This window comes from Aulostomus chinensis, chromosome 17 (genome assembly GCF_037954235.1).
Source record: "Aulostomus chinensis isolate RoL2024-O1b breed Wild chromosome 17, RoL_Achi_v1.0, whole genome shotgun sequence".
In the NCBI taxonomy this organism is placed as follows: Eukaryota; Metazoa; Chordata; class Actinopteri; order Syngnathiformes; family Aulostomidae; genus Aulostomus; species Aulostomus chinensis.
In genome coordinates this window covers 17752822-17772308 of record NC_141336.1, presented here as the reverse complement: position 1 = coordinate 17772308, position 19487 = coordinate 17752822, and the positions used below count along the sequence as shown (strand labels likewise).

The 19487-nt window shown below is 41.3% G+C and overlaps 1 protein-coding gene across 1 annotated transcript in view; it reads right to left on the bottom strand.

Moving 5' to 3' along the window:
- ltk (leukocyte receptor tyrosine kinase) overlaps window positions 1–19487 on the bottom strand; it is a 38026-nt gene that overhangs the window by 3916 nt on the left and 14623 nt on the right. Inside the window, exons 17-29 of the mRNA XM_086183749.1 lie at window positions 14458–14643; window positions 13676–13774; window positions 11681–11842; window positions 10798–10911; window positions 7419–7605; window positions 7250–7340; window positions 6802–6866; window positions 3326–3455; window positions 2853–2950; window positions 2392–2484; window positions 2082–2183; window positions 583–717; window positions 50–140 (exon numbers count right to left, since the gene is read on the bottom strand). Coding sequence (XP_086039875.1) covers window positions 50–140; window positions 583–717; window positions 2082–2183; window positions 2392–2484; window positions 2853–2950; window positions 3326–3455; window positions 6802–6866; window positions 7250–7340; window positions 7419–7605; window positions 10798–10911; window positions 11681–11842; window positions 13676–13774; window positions 14458–14643 — 1553 coding nt within the window. The remainder of the gene's footprint in view (window positions 1–49; window positions 141–582; window positions 718–2081; window positions 2184–2391; window positions 2485–2852; window positions 2951–3325; window positions 3456–6801; window positions 6867–7249; window positions 7341–7418; window positions 7606–10797; window positions 10912–11680; window positions 11843–13675; window positions 13775–14457; window positions 14644–19487) is intronic.

Below are 19487 nucleotides of genomic sequence, written 5' to 3'. Positions count from 1 at the left end.
CATTGAATTTATGCAACAATATAGGGGACAGATTTAACATGAACAATACCTGAGTGCAGTAGTTGATTCTCTCCAGGATGGTTGAGAAGTTGGGTCGGTGCTCGGGACAGTGTTGCCAGCACTGTGTCATGATCCGATAGCTGCACAGATGCAGACATCTTTTTTAAGGGTTTATTTAAACTACCCATAATACCTTAGCAAAATTGTAAAAGTCCTCGCCCTCACTGTCTACATCACGCAACAGTATCTTTACACCAGACATATCCGGAGCCATTATTTCCTCAAGAATTTGCAGTGAAAACCAGTACCCTGCCCGCTTAAGAATAATTGGCCTCATTCACCAAACATTCCCCAGCGCTAATTTGTTCTTACATGCTGTAGTTATTATTCTTTTTTTTTTTTTCAGTCTTAAAGTCTTTAGTCTTAAAATGCAGTCTTACACACAGGAAACAAAGCCCTATTTGTAACTGACTTGCAGAGACTTAAATGTTCCAAGCTACGTTGATGTTGCTTTGGTTCTGGCCTGTAAGCATCGGCACTGGGTTATTGTTGGAACTCTTCCAGATATGAGTCAGTACTCACACAGGTCCTGGGCAGCCCTCTGGAGGGTCCATCCTGCCTCCACTGGTGACAAACTCCAGCACCTCCTTGTTGGTCTTACATGGATACGGCATATAACCCAGAGACAGGATCTCCCACAGCAGTACTCCAAAAGACCTGCGGGGGGAGACACAGCTCAATTATGTCTCCATCATACTGTTTGTGTCCCATTTCAAAGTGTTTCTGCTCAGAATGGCAGAATCAGTACTATAATCTGCATGAAACTAGTCAGAAATGCAATTTTGCTCTGTTTGAAAAGAATTCTCCCTGGCAGTTGAGCTTTTGATAAAATAGTTCATCTGGTTTTTTTCCCCTGCAGCATTCTGACAGCCATCGCCTCTTATATAATCTATGTTTATACTCCGTTGACTGAGTGTGTTGCAGGAACTTCTCTTTGCTTTATCATAATAAAAATCTCTCTATAAAAACAAATTTAAGTTTGCTTTTCAAATTCTTAAGCACAATATCTTGTACACTGTTCAACTTCATAACTTAGTACATAGCACTGGATTGATTGATGTGATATTAATTACAGATGTTATAGTAGAATGTGAATTTTCACTCCAGTTCCTGAAGTCTCCTTGTTTACATAGTTGTTCTGCTGGTTTGTGTTCTAGTAACTAATGAAGGTCACAAAAGCAAGATCTTGTGTTGTTCTTTCATTTGTTCTGGGTCACCTCTGTGTCAGACTGGAAATTGTTCCTCTGCCGTAAACAATTCAGCCTGAAGGAGCGACATCTCTCTGCAGAGTTCAGAGGTTTCTTTTGGTCAGAAAGTAGCAGATGCAGTTGATATTTCAGCGAGCCTGTTTCAGTTTTAGAGGAGAGCTCTGGAAGTCAGCGATGTTCTCTTGTAAAAGATGCAATGACATCGATAAAGTTTATCCAATTCCACAAAAAAACATTCCTTTCCTATCTTCAAGAGTAAGACTATTTTTTTTTTAATGATCTGTGCTAAATATTTTGCTTCTTCTGCCATTGCTCATTACATTAAGAGTTTAACGATCAGGCATTGACCGGACTTTTGCTAACAGTCCATAAGGCATCTGTTGTCCAGTCAGCTCTGCGTCTTCAACACAAATGCTGGCCTCTGATGTGTCTGTCTGCTTTTGTTTTCAACTAAAACAACTTGGTTTATGAAAAAAAAACTCCTCTACTGGCCACATAAAAGCTCGGAAATTTTCAATTGAAGATTTTTCACCATTTGAGGCTACAATTTGTTTTTTTTACAAAAAAAAAACCCTTTTCCATTTAATTTTTTTTGGAGGGGTGTTGTTTTCAAATTCTTGAGTAAAGCTTTAAGAATGCGTTGTTTACTGTCTTGAAAAATGAACTCAGACACAATGTCTAACGGGATGTAATTTGTAAGTAACATTCATTTCTTGTTCTTTCTGCCACTGAAGACTCTATTATTGTCGTTAAATTGAAAGCAGGCCCTCTCCGCTGAGCCTTACTGTATCTATTACAGCGTCTGTTTTGTACCATGTATCAGTCTTGCAGGTGAAGATTCCCTCCATGAAAGCCTCAGGTGGCATCCATTTCACAGGCAGCATTGCACGACCACCTTTCCTGTAATAACTGGCTCTGGAAACAAGAAGCACAGCTGTGAGATTGACAAATATCCATTTATCATCCATTTAGAATACGAGGTAGAAACCAAAGGCCACGAACTGTGTAATAAATCTGGCGCATTCATTAAGGAGACCACATTACCCATCATACAGCATCTCTTGCAGTTCTTTGGGGGGTTTTTTTGTCTCCCTGTGAGATCCTGCAGATTTAGCATACAAACCTGTATATGTCTCGTGCCATGCCAAAGTCTCCAATCTTGGCAACTCTGTCGGGTCCAGGGCAGGTGAGCAGGCAGTTTCTAGCAGCAATGTCTCTGAAACACACATACTTAATCTTCCCATTTGCACAAAAATCACAAAATTTGTCTTGTTTTCTACCTAAATGTGAGAAAAGGACAAAAAAAATGTATCAAATCTGCTGCTGAAGTATGACGGAGATATTATAGAACAGTTCTCCCCTCTAAATCTAGTTTTTTGCACTCAAACAAGAACCGATGTAGTGATTCCTAAAGAGGATCAATGTTTTTGCCCTGTAGCGAAGGCTAGCATTACCCAACACATAATTAATCTTTTAATAGTGCACCCATACAAGCACACACTGTGGGAGCAACACAATGTATTTCAGAGCTGGAAAGCTGTTGTTCACTTTGTATGGCTGTGATTAGTGGGTGGGGGGCTGAACCTGTGTATGAAGTGGTTCTCCTCCAGGTAGCGACAACCACAGGCAATGTCTCTGGCCATCCGTAACAGTTCCCGCATGGTGAGGGAAGAGGCTTGGCCCTGGATGAAACATAGCTCAAATTATTATGTAGTACTTAAATACACACACACACACACACACACACACACACAAACCTTCAACGAGAGCCTAACTGATTCATGAGTGTGGCCGATTGCACAGGTTGATATTTGCCTCACACACATCAGTATAGATGTATATATTGTCCAATATGTGAGGTGTCCATCATTTTAGATGATAAACTTCATTATATCTTTTTAATAACCATCAATGTGAGAATCAGTATTGGGCCTATGAATCCAGTATTAGTTTGGCTGTGCCTCACACACTAGTGTGTGTGTGTTTTTGTGTGTGTGTGTGTGTCAGTGAGAGAGAGAGAGAGAGAGAGAGAGAGAGAGAGAGAGAGAGAGACTTACAGCTTGGGGCCTGTTCTGTCTGAGGAAGCTCTTCATGTCTCCTCCAGTCATCAGTTCCAGCAGGATGAAGCGCGGCAGGATGTTGAGACTGACACCGATGCATCTGACGATGTTCTCATGGCTGAACTTGCTATAAACATGATGGAGATCAACACTCATTAAGCCCGCCAGCACACGTGTGCATGTGCATGTGTGTGCATGATTGTGTGTGTGTGTGTGTGTGTGTGTGTGTGTGTGTGTGTGTGTGTGTGTGTGTGTGCGTGTGCGTGTTTGTGCGTGTGCGTGTTTGTGTTTGTGCACGCGGCAAGATCCGCTACATTTACCCAGTGGATCAAATTTTGACAGGAGAAGAAAACGACATGAGAACTAATAAAACGGGTCCTCACTTACATGCTTGGGAGTTTTGTATAACAGTTCCACTAAAATATTGATGCAACAAACCAAGACAAATGGACATCTAATCTCCTTGCGATGGGTCGTACGACTTAAAGACTCAGCTTTCGTCAGGGAGTAAAGAGCGCTTCAGTCCACAAAGACGGATAGGACAGCCCCCCCCCCCCCCCCCCCTAAAAAAAGACACACAAGTTTTTTTGGGCCATTTGGGATAGATCTGTTTGACCACTGGACAACTTTAATGACTGATGAGAACCCAGGGGAAAAGAGAATTCAAAAATATGATCTCTTTGCCCAGACTATTTCTCCAAGATATTTCTGAGCTCCAGTTAACATGGACCAATCCCCATAGTTCTTAAATTCGGCTCCTGAGAAATAACGCGACACTTGCCACGGTCTGATCACAATTTTAAGGTCGTAATTTGATCTTTTCTCTCTCTCATCACCCTGATCTATATTCATCTGGAATGATTAGCTCTTGAGACAACATTACGAACCAAAATAAAACTTGATTAGCTCATAAATGAAGCCTGCACGATATCAGTAAAACAAGAAGATCTACATTAAAACAACAACATGAATTCCTCAATGATTTGTCCTCATCTCATGAGCAGATGATTCGGATTTACACATGATTTGATCCAAAGAAGGGCAATTCACGCAGCTCAGTCCGTCCACGAATATTAACACAACAAAACACTCACAGTCAATTATATCAACACTAACGTCACACAATCCAACAATTCTATTTAGAAATATGCCCCTTTGGAGCTCAAAATCCTGCAAAATGCAAATAGACTGAGAGGTGTAAACACATTTCTTCACTTTTACAATTCTTAAGCAGTAAACAATTCAATTGATTTGATTTTAACTACCAGATTTTTATTTTCCATTATTACCACTAGTAATAATTTTACAAAATTACCAAAGGACCGGGGGTGGGGGGGGGGGGGGGGGGGGGTCATTTTCATCCCATACTTTACAACAATTTGAATGATGTTTAATGATTTTAAATAATGTTGCTATAAGGTTCAATGTTTACGAAGACAAAATGTTGAATACTGTTGAATATTTAATCCATAATCTGCTTCAATCCCAATTTTTAGAAAGTTTTTGTCCTTATCCTGAAAGAAAATCAGAATACTCTCACCGAAAACATCGCCAGACCATTACATTCTCAGGGCAGTTACTAGTTACTACTAGTTTCTAGAACAGAAAAAAATTCTAACTGGGTCACTGAAGAATTTGGGCATCAGGAAAGTCCCAAGCCGAGCCGAGGGGTTGCTGCCCAGCCTTTGCTTCAGCCGCACAAATGAGCTCTTGACCATGAGTTACTGGCACAACGTGTTGTTTCCTGTTCCTTCAGTCCATCTCAAGCATATTAGGGAAATGTCCAATAAAAACCAGAGCAAATATGGAGGACACACTGAGAAAAACAATTTTCCCCAGCATGTTGCAGTGATATCCCGGAGGAGAATCTTGCTGCCTTTTTTTTTTCTGTCTCTAATCAGAAATAAATCTTTATTTTCTTAACAGGGAGCTCTGACGTGTTTCTAGCAATTCCAGTCGTCCTTTAGATAAAATAAGGAGCAAGAGAATAAATCTGTTTCCAACAAGGAACATCGCTGCAGTCTTGTGAAGTTGTTTTTTCCCAGTGTGTCCTGCTGTCCTAGTTAGTTGTTTTCCTTAGAGTGATGCTGCTCGCATGCTTCCTGACAGGACTGTTAACACCTAATATACATCTTTTGATCCCGGGAGGAAACTGGAGCACCAGGGGAGAAGCGCTTAGGGCATTGTTGTTGTAAAGCTAAAGTGCTAACCACTGATTCACTCTGCCATGTGAACTGCATCTGGCAACATTTAAACTTCTCATCACATGAGACAAAAGCTGCTGTAGATGTGTTTGTGATTATGCAAAATGACATGGAGAGATTTACCGATGTTGGGAAATTTTGCAAGGCTTTAGGAGCTCCTACATTGACAGTCGCAGCAAAGTTTTACTCTCGGGATGCTAAATGGCTGTAAAGCCATGATGCTTCACCTCCAATTGCACGTGATGATGGAAGACTTGCTGTGGATTTGAAGAAAACGCCAATGATGCCAAGTATTGACGGGGCCTCGAATCTACATGATGTACCCTGGAGGATTTTCAAATTAAAAAAAATCACAGATCATAGATGTAATGACAGATTTAAACCAATTTTTGCATGCTGTGAATATGTTTTGCATTGAGAATCAGAAAATAGAGGAAAAAAATGGATGAAGTTTTTGCTGAGAAAGAAAAAGCGGAAATATTCGCAGTTTAAACTGGACGTAAGGGCAGCATGGCTCAGGGGTATCGTGGCCATCTAGCAACCGAAGGGTCGCTGGTTTAATCCTCACCTCCCTGTGACCACGTTGAAGTATCCCTGAGCAAGATACTGAACCCCTAACTGCTCCTGATGGCCCAGCGATGGACTGGCGACCAATCCGGGGCCAATCCCGCCTCTCGCCCAATGTCAGCTTGGATAGGCTCCAGCCCCCCCGCAACCCTTAATGAATAAACGCAGGGACGGAACTGGAGGTGAGTTGGTTGTTGCTATCAAAAGGTGCTGGGGCTAACTACTGCTACAAGCTTAAGTGTCACTGTCAAGTGCCAAAACACACAACATATGTTTTAGAAAGAGAGTAATTCCTGGCAAACCAATTCAACACCGCTCAGTAAAAATGACTGAATTATTTATTTTCCGGCAATGAAAGTAAATATATTTCTGTTGATGGGAAAGAACCCTGGCTTTCAGTTGATTACATGAGAAGCTAATATGCTACATTCTGCTTTTTAATACTCTCGATAAGTACAGCATCTGGCTCCAGTTGATCTGGTCTTCATACTGAGACGAATATGTCAAGCTGTTAAACAAAACCAGCTGCTGTCTGATCGTGTGCAGCGTGCTTTTTTTTTTGCTTTTGTTATTTTATCTAGTGAGCCTGCTGTGTCACACGTCAGGAGTATGGTGTATTCGGTCGGAGGACCTGGTGAATGAACTTCATGATCAGGTGGTCAGTGTGACGAGATGTGATGCATACAGGAAGTGTACAGCTACCTCATAATCAACGCCTCCATCAGGAAATCCATTTCATCCTGTTCAGAGCAGATTTCTGGGAGAGTCTGTGGAGAGGAGAGAGTGAGCGGAGAGCAATATGACGTGTGTGCGCCTGACAAGGTCTATTGTCAAAAAGCAACGTGTCGTCGGACCAAATCAACAACTTATTGAAAGGCAGGAATGCCGACTCACTCTGCTTTCCTTTCAAAACTGCTTGTAGTTGACGACCAGAGGAAATTAACATGCTTCTTTTTCACAGCGGATCAATCATTTCAGCGTTATCTCTCAGTGATATGAATTTATTACACAGGTATACTGTGTTTCCATGCGGTGTCATAAGAAGGGCATTATCCTCTTCTGCATGTGTGACCTTTAGATGTGTAGCAATATTGCTTTGGAACATTGGGGAGTGGATAATATGTAATGTGCAGAGCTCCTAGGTGCTGACCTTTATGGCCACCTGCATGGGACCATTATCAGTGCTCATCCCAAGAACCTGTCCCTCATAGACTTCACCAAATGCGCCATGGCCAAGAGCTCTGTGAAAACAAATGGATAAAAGTGACAATGGCGGGGAAAACGGAGTGCTCGTACTTTTTGACAGAGGAAAGCTGTACCTGAGAAGTGTGATGTTTTTGCGTGGCACTTCCTTTAGTTCACTGAGGGCTGATGCCTTTCCTGCAAAGCAGTAGTTGGGGTTGTAGTCGGTCATGATGGTGGAGGAGCGGATCTTACTCAGCTTGTACTCTGGACTCTGTAAGCGCCCCCTCACTGCATGCAGATCGTTCTTCCAGCGGTACCACACTGAGGACAAAGTCAAGACACACAGACGAACAACTTCAAAGTCGATGAAATTTAAAAAAAAATCATCACCCTCACTGAAATCAGGACCCCCACAATGCAACGTCCTGATTCTGCAGGAGCGGTAACACAAGGAGGGGTCAAGCTGCATCCACCTGTTGAATGCGTTCCAATGTGTAATGTGAGGCCCCCCCCTCCCCAAAAAAATGGTTCATAGACAGTCATTTGGTTCTCAAGAGGATAAATCCATCCGCTCACAAATTTGTCTTCCTGTATGTGGGATGGCCTCTCCTTGGTTACTGCTCCTTGACTGTCTATGCCAGTGAGTTTGGACTCACCCGCCGTGGAGGCAAGCCACGTCCCTGATGCAGGTTGGTAGTCTGCCAGGGAGGGGGGGCGTTGCGTGCAGGTAAGAGGTGCCGTCGAGCCATCGCCCGGTGCAGATGCTAGGGTCTCATGGGGTATGGGTGAGGGGAGGATGGAGGAGAAGGAGGAAGGAGGAGGAAGAGGTGGAGGGGGGTGGAGGAGATGGGGTGCCCAGGGAACAGACTACCTCCCTGCATGGGGGAGAGCTCAGGTGAAGAGACACCATTAACCTGGAGGGTTTTGCTGCCTTTTAAAAATCCAATTCTTTTAAGGATATCACATGTTACACAATTACACATATACGTATCATCTTTGTTCCTGTACGTGATTTATTCACTTTCAAATTCACACAATTACACACGATGCAGTTAGGGAAGAATATACTTCATCCATTTTTCATAAAGGCAGAGTCTTAACCCAATATGTTGTGTGTAGAGATGCGCTCAGTTTGCACGCGTTCACACCAAGACGATGTCATGCAGTTGTACTCCACAGTTATTTGCTCATTACTAAAAATCATCTTGCGTCCAATTAATTATATCAACGGCCTGCTGATTATCCAGAATAAATTTAAGTGCAGTTGAAACGATTCATGTGACTTAATTGCGTGTCTGGCTGATATCAGATAACTAAGTCGTTCATATTTTCTAAAATATAAGAACAATGTTAATTTCTCCTAAAATGATCGTCGGAGAATTATGTTTTAATAGTTCGCATGTGAAGAGTACAACAACATGAAAATCTCAAGTTTCTCTGGTGTACTTGAGCTGCCCTGCGCATCATGAGACCAATAGTGTTTTTCCTATAAAAGCATTTTAAACATTTCTGTTAGCAACCAAATCCAATGTAAACATCCTGTCACGTGACGGTTGGTGCGTCACTAGAGCTCATTGATATCAGGTGACACGGAACGAGTCTGCTTTGTGTAGACAAAATATCTCCTCCTACATGCTGCTGCAGTGATGGCGGTGCATGTATCTCCCTAAAAGAAGAATGAATCTGCAAAGGCTATCGGCAAATCTGCATATTGAATTACAGGATAATCATGTATGCAAAAGAGAGCGACCGTTAAAAAGATCAGACTGTCCAAATAGAAAAGGATAATCCTCCCAAGAGAACAAATGTCAACCTAATCTCTTAATTAATCTTAAATATCTTATGCCCGGATTAAACCATCCACACTCTTCCTTCAAGCTGTTTCGTTCACTTCTCTTTCAGAAAAATGTTGTGAGGTGAGTGAAATTAGAACTACATCCGCAACGCCTGGATTTCTTGTCAGCCACCGTGTGAGCTCCGAGTGCTGAAACTGTAATTGATATTTCACAGGAAGTCAGCAGTTTCCCTCCAGAGGTTCTTCTGCAAAATATAGATTCAGCCAGACTGATTGAGGAGGAAAAAAAGCGACTGTGAGTGGCTTCCTTTTCTGAACTTCAGCATAATCAGCACTGAACTGAGCCAGACGAGGTTATGGAAAGGTCGAAAGAGAGAGAGCGAGAGAGAGAGAGAGAGAGAGATAGAGAAAGAGAGAATCCTCCGTAACGAAGCATCTTAAACAGCCCTTGTACTGTAGGCGGGTAATAAGTGGGTTGATAATAAATGTCAAAAATCCCTTCCCCTTGTCTTGTGGCAGACTGTTGTCAAAAAGATCCCACCAAAAAAGGTGCAAAAAAAAAAAAAAAAGGATTTTTATCTGTATAATCCCTCACTGTCCTATATTGCTGCCAAACAGCTGCACATGTTGTATTTAGATAGTGTACGCGGTTAGCAAAGCGGGAATATAGAAGAGTATATAAGTCAACATTTAATTAACAGTACATAGCAGCTTTTCAAACAAGATAGTAATAATGTAATATTAGAATATTAGATTTTTATTTAATCTAATCTGTTTTATCCCTCAGTTATCTTTCCTCTTATTGGCGTCATATTAAAAGTGATAATTAATTCCCTACTTTTTTTCCTATTTGAATCATTTTATTTGTGCAAGGATGAGCGGTGAAGCCTTTTACAGCATGTGTGACTGTCAGATTGTATCAGAAACACTGTCAGGGTGCATTTATAAATAGCTTCATCACAGCTGAAGTCTTTTCGCTAAATCCTCTTTTGTCATAGAAAAATCAATGCCCGTAGGTGGAAATAAACACATAAATTGTTGCTGTTGCAGTAATCAAACCCCCAATATTCCTTCACAGTTCATCTACATTCCCTTGTAATGCTCAATTTTTCCATTCCTTTTTCTTTTTTCTCTGCTATTCTCAGCTGCTGAATCCCAGCACTTGGAATTTACCACTGCATTACTTCAGTACACATTTCCAAGTCGGGAATGCTCTGAAACCTCACAGTTAAACGGCAAATGTTACCACGCACCAGTTTTTACAGCCAAAGATGTATCTTTATATTAAATTCTTGTAGAGAGATGAGTACTCCTCTTTTGCCTCAGTGAGATCAATTGTTCTACTGTTGACACTAAATATGACATGTAATAGATATATTTAACTGCAGTTACCTTCTCATCTACAGTATTTTTCTTCTATGCTATGTGCTCAGAAAAAAGTCATTTTCTACCATATTTACATACAGACAATGAATGATAAGCATCACCTGAAATAAGTGCTTGTGATAAAATTGTTCCTTTTGTGTTAGCAAGCACAATGCATATCATTCCCACAGTTCCTCATCCTGCACAGAGCCTGCAGGGGCCTTTTATACCCCCACTTATCAAAAGTTCTCCTCTTTCTCTAACATCTGGAAGCAGCTGTGCATCCAGTTGAGCTCACAGCCGATGGAAGGTGGACGGCACAGACTGCAAACAAAACTGGAAGAGTCTCTTACTGAGGATGACACCAGCGCAGATCAATGCAATGCCGCTCGTGATGGTTGAGGTCACAACTGTCAGGATCAATGTCGTTGACATCTGGCCCTGTGGAGACGGGACTTGAGGCACTGCTGGGAGGAGAGACAGGAGCAGATGCTTACTTAGAAGACTGTTGTGTCTCTTGGATGCAAATAATGTGTAAGGACTATGCTGCAACATACAAATAAACCCAAACAAATCCATGACAACTGTTCAAACCCTGTAGTAACACTGGAAGCACAGCGTCTTAACATTTTGTCTACAGTATGACTTCATGTGTTTGTGGTGTGGCGTGTTACAGTGCGATTTCCAACCCATGCTTCATGTTTTCGCAGTGCTTGTTCACACTGCGTTTGAAGTGTTTTAGTACGTTTGAAGTGTGTTACAGTGTGTTTGGAGTGTAGTTTTAGCCCATGTTTCCAGTGTGTTTGTTTAGAATGTTTACGGTAAGTGTACTATGTGTTTGCAGTGTGCTCGCAGACTTTTGGCAGTGCGTTTGTTTCCAGTGTCTTTGTAGTGTGTTTTGTTTTTTTTTGTTTACACTGTTTGTGGTGTGTTTACAATATGTTTCACTGTGTTTATTTACAGTGTGTTTGAAATGTGTTTCAGTGTTTTTTGTTTCCATTGTGTAGGTATTGTGTTTGCAATGTGTTTCGGTGTGTTTGTTTATAGAGTTTTTGCGTTGTGTTTTCAGTTCATTTGCAGTATGTTTGTTTACAGAAGGGTTTATAGAGTGTTTTCAGTGTAGGAGCCAAAGGATTTAGTGTGTTTACATCTGTGTCTTGTCTCCTACATGTTGTCAGTGAGGTTTGTACTGTGTTTACTGTACAGTGGAGGACGCCTCCACCGTGATATCCCTACCTATTGCACCTATGCACGTCACGTTGTTGCTGGCTAGGACCTCGTCATCGTGGCAAAGGCAGATGATCAGGTGAGTATCTTCATCCCGTCGGCAGCTTTGCGACTGACAGTGGCTGCAGTTCAGCTGCACTTTGATCTCACATTCACCATGACTCTCCATGGCTGCAAGAACCAATGCAGATTTGAGCAATTATGCAAATATTTTTTAAAAAGACATCGCAAGTCTGTCGATAATTCTTATCAACATGTAGATAATAAAAAGATAAGGACATTTATTTTACATTCTTTCCCTAAAAAAAAAAAAACCCTTAAACTTCCTAAGTTGATTAAAACTTGTGAGTCTCTTTTTGAGTGGATTACATTTTTGTGCTCACATTAAGCAAAATATAAGCTCTGTTATATATTTAAACAGTATTTGTACCAATTTGTAAGATTAAACATCAGTTTGCAGTCTGTTGAATCTAAATTGTGAACTAAACAATGCTTCATTGTCTCTGGTTAATTATGAGTAGGGGAACATTGTATCTAAAGTGTGACATAAATTCAACTTCAATCATGAGTTAACGATATTTAACTCCATTACAGAAAAAACATATTTGCTGGACAACTCAATTAGGACCACTTAAACGAATCTGTTATTCCTCAGTTTGTGCTTTGATTGTGTATCATGCTGCAAGACCAGCACACGCAGCAACAACAATGGCGTCTTTCACTTGAGAATGGAGAATTGCCCGTTGGTACTAAAGGCAACTGGCTCCACGAGGTTGTGAATTAGTCCACTGCTTTCCTGGTCCTCCCCCTAAATAATCAGAATCAGATGGCCGGCAGGCTCATGAAAAAAACAAAAACAAAACACTCACCACTGCAAAATAACCATGCACATGCACATGCACGGGTGTGACACGGCCTACGTGGCCAGACAGACAGTTTGGTACTTACAGGTGGATTCACATGTAAACACACACACAAACACACAGGTACAGCCTGAGGTACTAACTAGATCAATCACTTGGAACATTGAGTGAAACAGAAACACAGCAGCTCACGACTGCAGCTTCACTCTGACTTTTGAAGCTTTCTGTTGTTGGACTGAGGTTATTATACTTCATTGCATAGGCTTTTTCAGAGAAGTGATGAAGTGTTAAACCCCTAACTGGAGCCTGCAGGTGGATCTTGGGGTGGAGGAGCAGTGAAACCTTTATTTATAATTTCCTAAAAGGAAGTTCTAGTTAGCAGGAACAACCTAATCTTATCCGCACTAGGATGCTGCCCAGTACTATCTGATCTGTTGGTCACTGCGCAGCTTTGCAGTAACTGAAATTAGCTGTCGACGATAGAGATGGGACTTGGTCGAAGAGGATTGAGGAGATCCTAGTATTTGTACACAATACAGAGACGAGTCAGGTTTTTGCTGCAAATTGCTGAGCACGGCCAGCAAACAAGTCTGAGAGGCACTCGCTAAAGGCTGCGTTTCCCCAAGAGAAAGAAAGAAAAAGACAACAACACTTTTGTGACCTTACATCGATCATCCGACACAAACATGTTTGGCAAAAGGGCAAAGAAACTGTATATCTGGATTCTTCTGTGGTCTAGTCTCCCTTTTTCAGTGACAAGTGCAGACCACTGCCACCTGCAGGTTCAGAATTGTTGTCTCATGCATGCTCGTCTTGCAGCATTTTCCAGTGCTACTTTTGGGTAAGACACGCCCCTTTTCACCTGTTTCTTGCTTGGATGCCTCTCCCTTGCTTCACAACATATTGCATTTTAAAAACAGCAGAACCTGCACTTTCAGTCATTGTTTAGCTGATTCATTTCAAATATGGTTTTCTGTAGGACAAAGTTATAGTACGGTTCAGTAATGTGGTATTGAAATTATTTGTTCTCGAAAGTTTTTGTTTCTAAGTGGTACATACCGCATTGGTAAACTGCACTAATCAGTTGTTGGATCATTACGCCGGGATTCATGTAGAGACAGCAGGGAGTATATTATCTCACCTGCCAGAGGCTGCAGGTAAATCTCTCCCATTGGATTAACGAAGGAGATTCCATCCTGACCGTCAGCTGTGATGTCATCCATCAGCGCAGCATCGCCTCCTGTTACACAACGTATGTTACGAACTCTGGGATTAGTCACTGCTCAAGGTGACGGAAAAAAAATAACCTTTTACAAAGGGCAGTTTATACATGTCACGTTGTCTCTATTTGACTGTGTTGCACAACAAACTGCCCTTTTATTCTGGCGACAGAAAGATGAAAGACGACTGAGACTAAATTTAGATGGAGGGGATAATTGTAAGTGACCTTATAATTATCTGCCTCCATCCAGCTGTTCTACGCAAACCTCTCCAAACAATGCATTATAGGTGGTGCTCCACATTATTGTAACGTTGTACATGAATGTCGAACAGACAGTGTGTACCATGTACCAGGAAAAAATATTTATAAGCTTCTTTTTTTAATGATTTTTTTGTCAAACTTCATGAAAAAAAAAGAAATGATCTCAGAGCTTAAGATCTGGTATACTGAGCTTACTGCTGTATTACATACGGAGAAAGTAAGACATAGCACGATGGACTTTTTCTCTCTTTTTTTTTTTTTTTTACTTGTCACTCTTTACTTATTTCCACCTGTGTTAAGACACGCTCTGTTAATAATGTGTGCAATTATTTAGTTTATCTTTGTTGTTTTTTTCAGAGGAGTGACAGACTTGGCCTTACACAATATTCAGTTTGACAAATGAAGGGCAGGAAATGAAAAGCAGCTGACAGAAGTGTTACCTCTATATCCTCCTCCCCCTCCTCCAGCTGTGCAAGCTCCACCTCCACCTCCAAACCCCCCAAATGTAGACCAGCTGAGTTTGGACAGGGCTAAAGGACATGCGGACCCCCCTTCAGCACCCTCCACCAGCGACTTGCCAGCCCTAGGGTGAGGACTGGGACTGTCGTTCCAGCCACCACCTCCACCTTAGAGAAAACAGCCAAAATTGAGCATTATTACCATTAGCAAGTAATTGAAGTGATCCACTATACTCCTCTTATCGCAGGAAATTTGAAGTTCAAGTAGGAGAACAACTGGAGAAAATACAGTTGTTGCCAAGTTTTCAGTGGGAACATGTCATGATTCAGTGGTAAGAGGGGAGGAAATGTTGCAACAGATTTGATGCTGGTGTTGATGTTCATGTGAAGTGAGCAGGGACAAAGGCAGATCACCGGCTGGCGTTATGTATTTGAAATTCTTCGCACAAAGCAAAGGCAGCTTGTAAGTGTTGAACATACATAGGAGAAGTTAAGTAGACTGCATGGCATGACAGATTGTATTGTTTAACAGAAGTGAAAGCAGCAGGGAGAGCAGCTTGCTACCTGTGGAGCAAAGCCTTTGATGGTTGCTGAGCATCAATTCAGGGTTATTCAACTGAAGTGTCAGACAGTCAAATATACTGAAGGGGAACTGGAGTTTAGCACTTCAATGAAAGTGACGGCTTCACAGGAACAAGATTTGCTGTTTTGATCCCACATTATGACTTTGTAGTTGCTTGAAAATCCTGAATAATTTTCTCAGAGTCGACAAAGCTTCATCCAGAGCTTCGGCATTCAACAGAGACACCGTGTAGTTCGCTCCAAGAGGAGTTCCTTGACAGGTTGAGCGGCAGTAAGCAGGTTTTGCTGAATGGCTTCACTCGTACAGCCCTTACTGGTGTTCATTTAGCAGATTGAGCAGATTTAACTTGTCCCAGAGACATTCAGAGAGAGAGAGAGAGAGAGAGAGAGAGAGAGAGAGAGAGAGAGAGAGAGAGAGAGAGCATTGAAACAGTGCACCTCACCAATTGGTGCCTAATAAGGCCTGGAATCAGAAAAGGTGCTGAGTGGTGAAGCCAGTTTACTGTAGTGGTCAAACTACGAGAGTGCAACTATGGTGTCCATTACTTGATTTACTCCTTTAACCACTGTTTAACTATCCATTTGGTCCAATAACATTTGGACTATCAGGACTATCAGCCATTTTTTTTTTTTTTAATCTCCATTTAAGTTAACAGAATGTTAAACTGGGAATCAGAAGGCTCAGACTCAGGTCTCTTGTGTGGACAGGAATGAATGAGGCCAGATGCTGTATCCAGACCTTTTACAAAAGGACTTCCTGTTTTTGTGATCACCTGAAGGAAGCGTGCTGCCACATGTTACACACGGAGCACATGTGGAAAATATTTTACCTGTAAGATGTAGTTGTTGTAAAATGTCACAAATTACACCAACTGTCATGACTTGCTTGGATCGCATCTGGACAGTTGAGTTATTCTAGCTTTAAACTCACATTTTTCTCTTTTTGTACATTTGTACCTGCAGTTTTTGTGTTTTGGACTTTTGAGCGTCAGTTTCAGTTTTCATCTGATAGCCTCCACAGCTCAGATGTCTGTTTAAACTCCTGTCTGTGTCAGATTATTCTGCCTTCTTCTATGGACCTGCGTCTCACTGGTCATTATTTCTTTATCTTGACTGCCACGGAGTTCCAGCCAACTTCCATTTTCTTCCTGTGTAAACTTTTTTCAGTTTTGGACACCATCAGTTCAATATATCACATTTCCCACCAGGATTCTCTGATCTTTTAATTTTTTTATTTTTTTTTTATCCCTTTGGACTCGTTGGTGCTCAGTGTAATCCTTACTTTGTTTTATTGTTTCAATAAATTTCTGGAGCGTTCCCTTTGGTGCCTGAGTGTTATAACTTTCTTTTTTTCTTGTCTCCCACGGCTAGATCGGTATCATCGTGGTGCAGCAGCTGCCTCCCTATAACATTACACATTTGGAGCATTTGGGGGATGTATAAGCTGTTGTATGTTAACTGCTTGTAGCCTTGGTGTCAGAGGACACTGACTACATCGGCTTAGCTTCCCCTCTTAGTGGGTGAAGAGGAACCTAAATGAAACAGAACACTGTAATAAATCCAAACCATCTACAGAAATGTTCACACTGCTAACAAAGTGCACCAAGGTTCAGTTTGATCCAGGCCAGACCTGATATGGAGCAAAGAATGAAAAGTGCAATGGTGGAACAGAAAATCTCACTCATATCGATGGAGGCAATATATCAGAATCAGGAGTTCGAAAATTACAACACTAACATCCACTCAAACTGATGTCACTCAGTCCAAAACTGTTAAAAGTTGCATGGATATGTGTTGAAAACGGCATTCAAGAAGCAGCTCACAAATTGAGGCTGCACCAGCTAAAAACCACAAACATGCATAACAAGAGGAAAATGTTGTTGCTCTTTTCTTTGTCTCATCCCAAATAATTTATATAAGGAGATTATTGAATTCTCTCTGCTTCCCCTTAGGAGAAATAAGGAATAAAACAATAAATCAATCTAAAGAAGTTGAGGATAATAGAAACATGAGAAAAAGAAGAAATTCTTTTTTTGGGGTTCATAAAATTTTTATGTTTTCTCTTTCCCAATCTCATGGAGAAATAAAAAGACAAATTATATTGTTTAACTCTGGTATCAAGCACATCTTATACACAGTTGCGAGAGACCGTCCACAATCTAAAGGTAATTTAGTCTCCAAGCAACCAAGACTGCGAGTTTTCTGGAGCGTTTGGAAGAAACCCCGCAGCAACAGCATGCAGACTCCACATCGTACCCACTTTCACAAGAAAACAGCATCAACCACCTCAAAAAAAATGTAAAAAAAACAACAACAAAAAAATCTATCCAGATGAGCAAAATAATCTCACAGGTTTGGGCAGCTGAAGCAGGCCGTAGGCCCGGACTGATGACATGCTCCAGACAGAGCAGACGGCTGAAGTGTAGAAATTCAACATGGTGTTTTGTTTTGGTTTTTTTCCTTCTCTGGTTCACAATGGTTTCCCCGCACGGTTCAGACAGAGTATGGCCAAATTCAGAAAGAATGGATTGTGGCTACTGATAACTGCTGCTGCTGGAGTGTCTGTTTTCATTGCCCTGTACGAACGCAGACATAAAGTACATCTGTCACTTGGCCATGTGACAAATGACATACGCTTTCTTACTGCAGACTTTCAGGAAATCCCTTGCTAGGATGGTTGCTACATCACTGCAACATGTTGTTCAAATTCTTTTTCTCAATTGGTTCTCCTTTTGTTGGGCATTCCTCCAAACACACCACTGAGAAAATGAAGGAAACATTCACAAAAAGAGTTCATTTCTCATCTGTGCATTCAAGAGGTGGTTGAGCTTTGGTGCCCTGATAGAACCCTAGTTTTCCACTTCCTGTGACTTGCGGCTTCCTTTTCTGTGCCAGGTAGGCATATAAAATCTATCCTCAAGAAGTGATTTTAGAAAAGTTTAATTACTGTGTTTGACTAAAACTGAACTTTTCAAACACATGTAAACACATGAGGCTGACTGAAATCCTCCTGTTTGAAGTCGGACTAACATACTAAGCATGCAGATGGGAATCAAATTTTCTGCAGCAGTCTGTACATGTTTTGTCCATGATGCTGCAATGAGGAACCTGGAGGTCCAACAGTGCATAGAACAAACTATGGAACAAACGGCATATTTCTGAACAGACGACACGATCAAGTTGATCTCGTTCACCGTTTTCTTTCATCATCTTTGAATTCTGCCGTTCAGCTGGGGTGGCGCTCGCTAACTTGTTAGGTACAAGGTGTAAAAGGTGAGCTGGGAAAGTCCGATTTCAACCAACTGCCTCCGCCATACTGAAGGTGGGCATATGAATTTGTGATTCAGATACAGATTTTGTAAACAGAAGTGAATGTCTGAGAACAGATTAAAAAAAAAAAAAAACACAGACAGTACGATCAATGTGATCACTTAGACAAATGTATTACATAATGAAGGCTTAATCATAATCACATTGTCTTTTGGATCTCACCGTTATCCCAAGAGCTGGTTATGTCAGACGAAGCAAAGATCCAAGCAGTGACAGAAACATTTCAAGCTTTTGAAAAATGATTGTGCTAAGACAACTGGAAGGCTATTTATTAACAGATGATTTATATTTTCAAATATAAGAAAAAAGGTCCAACTGTCGTACTGATGATCAACGGAGCTTCGTTATGTCTAAGGTGGAGAGCTTGAACAAAGCAGACATCATATTTTCCTCTCGACATACCTCCTATAAACACAGCTAAACGGTGCAAAGGTCCCCTAATAGATCTCTGTCCAAAGAATCCCACAGAGATTTCACAACTGATGAAGTAACAGATGGCCATTTATAGGCAGCTACAGAGGTCAAGACCTGTCAGCCAGATAATAACCCATTCCAGAAAGATCCCAGTATTGCCAGTATCGACAGGGCCAATCACACCCTGCTGCGTGGAGCATGTCACGCTACGACTGTATGTATGTGTGCGAGTGTGTGTGTGCGCGCGTACGTGTGTGTGGGTGAGAGAGAGACAGAAAGAGAGAGAGAGTGAGTGTATCATGTAGTTTGTGTGTGTGTGTTATCAATATATGTACACACATACATAAACATACACATTATATAGAAATATATGTGCAGTATATACATATTTGTATATATATATATATATCCATACACGTGTGCATATATAGACTTTTTTCATCCTGTAAAATGTCGAGAGAGGAAATGTCTAAACTTTTGTAACTATGACATCACAATGCATTAGAAAATTGGATTTTTTTTCAATTTCTATTATGAAGCACTTGGAGAGTGCATACCTCTGCCAAGGTCGCCAAAGCCACACAATCCACCCCCAAATTTAATTGGTTCTTTCTTGACCCATACTACACCTCTCCCCCATCTTTGGTGAAATTTGGCCTCTTGTTTTGTTCGAAATTCTGCTGACA